General features: G+C 62.1%; 2 protein-coding genes across 12 annotated transcripts in view; both read left to right on the top strand.

Moving 5' to 3' along the window:
- Positions 1-4,912, top strand: part of GATA1 (GATA binding protein 1) — a 6,351-nt gene extending 1,439 nt beyond the window's left edge. The window contains 6 exon segments of the mRNA XM_025213719.1: positions 820-999; positions 1,758-1,875; positions 1,877-2,001; positions 2,418-2,563; positions 3,539-3,664; positions 4,127-4,912. Of these exon segments, the coding sequence (XP_025069504.1) occupies positions 828-999; positions 1,758-1,875; positions 1,877-2,001; positions 2,418-2,563; positions 3,539-3,664; positions 4,127-4,408 (969 nt within the window). The 5' untranslated portion in view covers positions 820-827 and the 3' untranslated portion in view covers positions 4,409-4,912.
- Positions 4,913-4,994: 82 nt separating this feature from the next.
- Positions 4,995-6,477, top strand: part of HDAC6 (histone deacetylase 6) — a 14,869-nt gene continuing 13,386 nt past the window's right edge. For 10 of the 11 annotated variants that reach the window (XR_003095955.1, XM_025213690.1, XM_025213688.1 and 7 more), the window contains exons 1-3: positions 4,995-5,312; positions 5,792-5,920; positions 6,176-6,264. Coding sequence is in view for 9 of the 11 variants with exons in the window: in XM_025213690.1 (XP_025069475.1) it covers positions 5,025-5,312; positions 5,792-5,920; positions 6,176-6,264 (506 nt within the window). In the remaining 2 variants the exon portion in view is untranslated. Of the gene's footprint in view, positions 5,313-5,791; positions 5,921-6,175; positions 6,265-6,477 lie in introns of those variants that run through there. The other variant, XM_025213689.1, reaches the window with a different exon arrangement.

The following is a 6,477-nucleotide window of genomic DNA, read 5'->3' as shown; positions in this document are numbered from 1 at the left end:
TGCGGGGGTCCCATGGGCACCCCCTCCCCTCTTCCCCCAGGGCCCCTGGGTGCAGGGAAGTGAAGCCTATTCTGAGAAGGTGATGCACGGAGATAGCAGGGCTGTGGAACCCAGACACCCAAGCTGCCCCTCAACCTAACCCTGCTGCCCTCCCTGAGCCAGGAGAGTACCCAGGTGTTCAGGCCCTGCTTTCCCATCCCCTCCACCCCTCCCCATAAGCTCCCTTCCCCTCCCCTCCCAGCATCAGGGTGGAACGCAGGCATCTGGGCCCCTCCTGACCTAGCTCCCTAACAGGAGTGAGACCCAGGCATCTGTGCCCCCTCCCAGATATGGGTCCCAGGCATCCATGTGGTCCTAGGGATGGACCCAGGAGTCTGCACCCCCTTTCCTGCCCCCAACAATGTCAGACACAGGACCTGGGTGTCCAACCTCCTCTCAACCCTGCTCAGAGATGGAACGCAGGCAGCCCTGGGGAAGGAACCCAGACACCTGAACCCCTCAACCTCCCTGAGATAGGACCCAGGTGGCCCTGGGGGAGGGGACCCAAGTGTCCAGGCCCCCTTGGTCACCCTCGAATATGGAGTCCAGGCATCCCAGCAGCCCCAGGGAGGGAACCCAGGCATCCAGTTCCCCCCAGCCCTCCTCAGAAATGGAACACAGATATTCTCCCCATCCCCTCCATCTGCTCACCAGCCCCCAGGGTGGGAACCCACGTGTCCAGGCTCCCTCGGACACTCCCAGGGTGGGGACCTAGGGGGTCCCAGGGAGGGAAACCAGGTGTCTGGACCCACTGACCCTTCCCCTTCCCCCTCCCTGCAGGCTCCCCCATGGAGTTCGCCACGCTGGAGGCCCCTGAGGGGTCCCCCTCATTCCTGGAAGCACCGGCCCTGCCCCCCACTGAGGAGGCTGCCCCCTTCCTGTCCACCCCTGAGGCCCCTGACCCTGGTGCCCTGGCATCCCTCTTCTCCCGGACACCTGAGTCCTTCCGCCACTCACCAGGTATGGGGAGAAGGGGGGCAGGAGCAACCGAAGCATCTGGGCCCCTCCCCATGATCCCTATGGTTGCCATAGTTACCAGGTTCTCCCCACCCCCAACCTGCTGTGACCCCTGGGGGTTGCCATGCCCCCCCTCCAATCACACCCATCCCAATCTGCCCACCTTCCCTACCACAGTTGCTATGGTAACCTCCTCAGTTACTATGACATCTACCCTGTTGTCATGGTTTCCCATCATGGTTCCCATCCCCATCCCACATCCATGGTTGCCATGACATCTACCCTGGCCTATCTTCCCTGCCCATGTTGTTGTGCCAAAACCCCACTGCCCAATGCCCCTGGTTCCTATGACACCCACCCTAGTCATCCTTCTGCCTGCCCTGCCCCCACAGTTGTCATGGCACCCCATTCCCGCCAGGCTTACCATGACACCTATATTGGCCTACTGCTCCAGTTTCCTGCCTCTTTTGCCATAACACAAACACCAGCCTATTCACCCCAGCTTCCTGCCTCAGTTGCCATAACAGCCTTCTTGTGGTTGCCATAATACCCAATCCCCTTTGCCATTGCCATGACACCCACACCAACCTACCACCCCCAGCTTCCTTCAGTTGCCATGACACCCCCCAGTTATCATGGCACTTACACCAATCTACACATCACAGCCTCCAGCCTCAGTTGCCATGACACCTACCCATCATGGTTGCCATGATGCTGCACACCCCCAGGTGGCACTAACCCTCACTCTTTTCCTTCCCTAGGCTGCCAGCTGTACCCGGTGCTGGGAGCGCTGCCGTGGGGGGAGGGCTCAGCCTTCACTGGGGGGGGCTGGGCCCCAGGGGGCGACAGCAAGGCCCTCCCTGGCCCTCCCTCACCCCCTAGGGCTGGCCCTGAGCCTGGGCCTGGGCGGGGGCTATGGCAGCCCCCCTGACCTGGCCTACCTGGCACCCCCTGGCCCCGCCTACCCCCCTGCCTTCCGGGGCAGCCTGCCCCTGGCATCATGTGGTGAGCCCTCTCCCCATCTGCCTCAGTCTCAGCTAGGATCAGGCACCTCCGCTCCTATGCCAGCCAGGATTGGGACTCCCCAAAGCCAGAATCAGACTCCCCCTGAGTCAGGATTGGGCTCCCCCCCTCCTGCCCCAGATAGGATTGAGGGCTCCCTCAGACTAGGACCAGGGCCCACCTGCCCCCAGCCAGAATTGGAGCTACACAGCCCGCACCCAGGATTGGGTTCCCTGTCTCCCCCACATCCATGATCAGGACCCTCCTTGATTTTCTCTGCCTCCCACCCCAGGATTGGGCCCTTTGGTTGTGGGGAGGGTATAAGCCCTTACCAAGACTGGGCAGGGGGATGGAGGGGACACAGAGCACTTGGGGCTGGGCAGGATCGGGACCCCCTAGCTAATGTCTCCCCCTGACAGAGGCGCGGGAGTGCGTGAACTGCGGGGCCACGGCCACACCACTGTGGCGCCGGGATGGTACCGGGCACTACCTATGCAATGCCTGCGGGCTGTACCACCGTGTCAACGGTGCCAACCGGCCCCTCATCCGCCCCAAGAAACGTCTGGTGAGAGATCCCCTCCAGAATCCCTTTGTGGACCCTTCCAATACATCCCTTCTACCCCTCCCCCCCACCGCATGGACCCTTCTGATACACTCCACCTGTGACTCCCATGTGGACTCTCCCATGTTCTCCCCCCAGACCCCTAACATGGAGCATTATACACCCCTATGGACCCTTCCAATACAGTCCCTCAGGGATTGCCACATGGACCCTCCCAACCGCTGCACAGACTCTCCCATTACAACCCTCCCCGGGACCTTCCCAATACACTCTCCTGGGTCCCCAGCTAGGACCATTCTATACACCCCCCACACAGACCCTTCCAGTACTCTCGTACAGACCCTCAATATATGGACCATTCCACACACTGTCCTTCCACATGGACTCTGCTAATTCACCCCCTCCACTGACCCACAACATGGACCCTTCCAATCCCCCAGGGGCCTCCACATGCACTCTTCTATAACAACCCCCCACCCTGAAACATCCATATGTTGACCAATCCACATCATCCCCAGGACCCTGACATGGACTCTCCCAGGCCTCTGCCTAGGACCCCCAACATGGACCATTCCACACCATGGACTGTCCACCAACATGAACTGTGTTAATTCACCCCCTAGGGTTGGATCCCTAACATGGACCCTCCCAACATCCCCTGCAAGGACCTCCACATGGAGCTTTCCACACCACCCCCCAAGGATCTTGGCATGGACCCTCCCAATACACCACCCCCCCAGACTCCCAATATGGACCATTCTTCTCCCCCACATAGATGCTCCCAATGCACCCATCCATGGGACCCCCAACCACTTGTTCCCCGGAAGCACCTGGTGAGAGACCCCCCACCAGGCTTCCCATATGCCCCCCGGGGATCTCCAAACCCCTCCTGGAATCCCCATACCCCCTAGGGACTCCATCCAGACACCATGGGGACCCTGTGACCCCCACCACTTGACCCCTGCCCCCCACCTCCAGGTGGTGAGCAAGCGAGCAGGGACCCAGTGCAGCAACTGCCAGACCACGACCACAACACTGTGGCGCCGCGACCCCCGCGGGCAGCCCGTCTGCAACGCTTGCGGCCTGTACTACAAGCTCCACAATGTGAGTGCCCCCCCATTCTTGCCCCAGGGCCACCTGAGTTCCTACCCCAGGGCTGCCCGGATGCCTGGGTCCTTTTCCTGGGAAGGCCCAAATGCCTAGGTTCTCATCCTGTCGTTGCCCAGGTACCTGGGTTCCATCCCTGGAGAGGCCCAGATGCCTGGGTCCTTTTTCCAAGGCCACCCTGATGCCTGGGTTCCTACCCCAGGGCTGCCTGAGTTCCATCCCTGGAGAGGTCCAAATGCCTGGGTTCCCACCCTGGGACCACTCACATATCTGGGTTCCATCCTCAGGGCACCTGGGTTTACATCCCTGATGGGGGGGATTGCAGAGGGATGGGGCATGGTCCTGGTCGCCTGGATTCTTTCACCAACTCTGGGAGGGGAATGGGGGCTGGGATCCCAGACACCTGAATCCCTCTTGGCCCCTGGATGCATGGATCCCTTCATGACCCCTCTGCTGCAGGTGAACCGGCCACTGACCATGCGGAAGGATGGGATCCAGACACGGAATCGCAAGGTCTCAGCCAAGGGCAAGAAGCGCCGCAGTGGAGAGCCAGGTGTCCGGGCCCTGCCTGGCCCTGAGGGCCCTGCCCCGCTGGAGCTACTGACCCAGTCCCCCCTAGGGGCCGAAGACCCTAGTGCTCTCTATGCTCTGGGGCCTGTGGTCCACCTGCTGCCCTTCTCCCCCACCCCACACCTGCTGGGCCCCACCGCCTACCCCACCCCTGGCCCCTCCCTGGCCTGAGGGTCAGGGATGTGATCTGGCCCCATCCCACATCCACTAGGTCCAGCCCCCAACCCAGCCCTACCTCTTTGGCCCGAGAGGTGGAGTCACAGCCTGGCCCCAGCACCTCTCCCTAACCTGCCCCCAGGACTGAGTGGTGCAGCTACATTCTGACTATGACCCCCACCTGCTGGACCCCACCCACTGACCCTGAGGGGGTAGAGGCCGTGGGTAAAGCCCCACCCCTGGGATTGAAGGGTTGAGCCATATCCTGCCCCAATGCCACCTGCCGGACCACCCCTAAAGGTACATTCCCCAGCCTGAGGGGGTGGAGTCACTGTTTTGGCCTGCTCCCTGGCTACACCCCCAGGCTATTGCCTAGTCCCGCCCCCACCGAGGGGAGGGGCTCTTGATGGGTGATACCCTTGGGGGGAAGCAGGTGCCGAGAGTCAGGGGTTTTAGGGGTCATGGGGTCCCAGGTCTCCCCCCACCCCAGCCCCCCCAATAAAGAGTCTGTCTCTTTAAGATACTGGTACTTTGCCTTTAATTGCCCTCAACTAGTGTCCGTGGTAGCACCCGGCCCCCACCCAAGCATTGGGAAAGTCCCAGTCTCCTTCCCCCTTTACTGAGGTGGTGAATGGTCTCTCCCACCCCTCCAAGTGCGCATGTGCAGGGGAATTGTGTCGCCCAGCCCCGCCTGCCCCGCGCGGTACGAATGGTCTCGCTCAGGGCGGGCCAATCTGACTCCATCCGGCAGCGCCCGGGAGAGACCATCTTTCTGAAGGGGGGGGAACAGGTGAAACCATTTCCCCCCCACCCCGACCTGCAGCCTCTCACGCCTACTTGTAATCCTCCCTGCCTTGCCGCCGCGATGCCCCCTGGGGTCTCTCCAGGGCCTGAAGGACCCAGCGCCCCGGCACCGTCGGTAAAGTAGCCGCCCCACCCCTTGCCCCCCATATGGTTATGGGGAGTGGGTACCACGCTGGGAGAGTTGAAACCCGGTACCGGGGTCCAGGAGGGGTGGGGCTTATGACACTGAAGTGGGGCCAAGATGGGGGGAAACTGACAGGGTGGAGTAGAATGGGGCGGGGACAGGCTGCGGGAGGAGCTTGGTGCTCAGGGAGCGGGGCCAGAACGGGGTGGAGCCTGCGAGTAGGGAAAATTGGAGGTGGGGCTTAAGGACATGGGGTGTGGCCTAGGTCAGGTGGGCGGGGCTTGGAGGCCAAGGATGGTGCTCGGTTCTCTCAGGGAGGTAGAGCTGGAGGGGAGCCAGGAGTGGGTGTGGCCTGACACCACTGGAGCTGGATTTCCGGGCTGTGTGGGTGTGGCCTGGCATGAAGGGGTGGGTTTTATCCCAAGGTAGTGTGGCCAGAGCTCTGCAGTCTCTCTTGTCATCCCTTGTAGGGCCGGGCTGGTAGGCGGGCACCACCTCCTCCCCGCCGCAGCCCAGGGCTCCCTGAGGCAAAGCGGCGTGGCCGCGCCCGGAGGCTGCATCAAGAGGTGGCGGAGCTCCAGGACGGGTTACAGCACCTGGTACGGCCTAGACACTTGCGCCCCATGGAGTGGGGGTGGAAACTGGAGGCCTGTGTCCCCACAAGGTTTTGGCAGGGGAAGAGCCTGGACACCTGAGTCCTTTTGGAGGTGGGGGGGATGGGGGTTGGTGGGAGCCCCCAGCTGCCTGGGTTCTCCTGCTCTGGACAGGGCAGTGAGGCAGGGTATTATGTTGGGAGGGAGATACTGGATGTCTGAGTTTACTATCTCCTGTGTCCTTCTTTACCCCTACTCCAGGATCTGGCTGCAGAGAAGCCAGTGCCCTCAGGGACAGGCCTTGCTTATGATAAGGAGCTCACCAGCTTTCACTGCCTTTGGGACAAGAGGTGAGGGAAGCTGCTCCCTGCATCTGCAGCTCCTGTGCTGCCCTAGCTCCCTCATGAACTTCTATCTCTAAGGGTGGCACATCTGGGATCAATTCACCAGCCTGGGACTCCAGTGCCACTCTGAGCTTGGCTTGTTACCCTGGGCTTTGTCCTGTCTCTCCCTGCTCCCCCCCCCCCCCCCCCCCCCCCCCCCCCCACCCCCCGCTGCGCGGG

This window comes from Alligator sinensis, unplaced genomic scaffold (genome assembly GCF_000455745.1).
Source record: "Alligator sinensis unplaced genomic scaffold, ASM45574v1 scaffold137_1, whole genome shotgun sequence".
In the NCBI taxonomy this organism is placed as follows: Eukaryota; Metazoa; Chordata; order Crocodylia; family Alligatoridae; genus Alligator; species Alligator sinensis.
The sequence above is the reverse complement of the archived record's forward strand: the minus strand, read 5'-3'. Positions and strand labels throughout refer to the sequence as shown.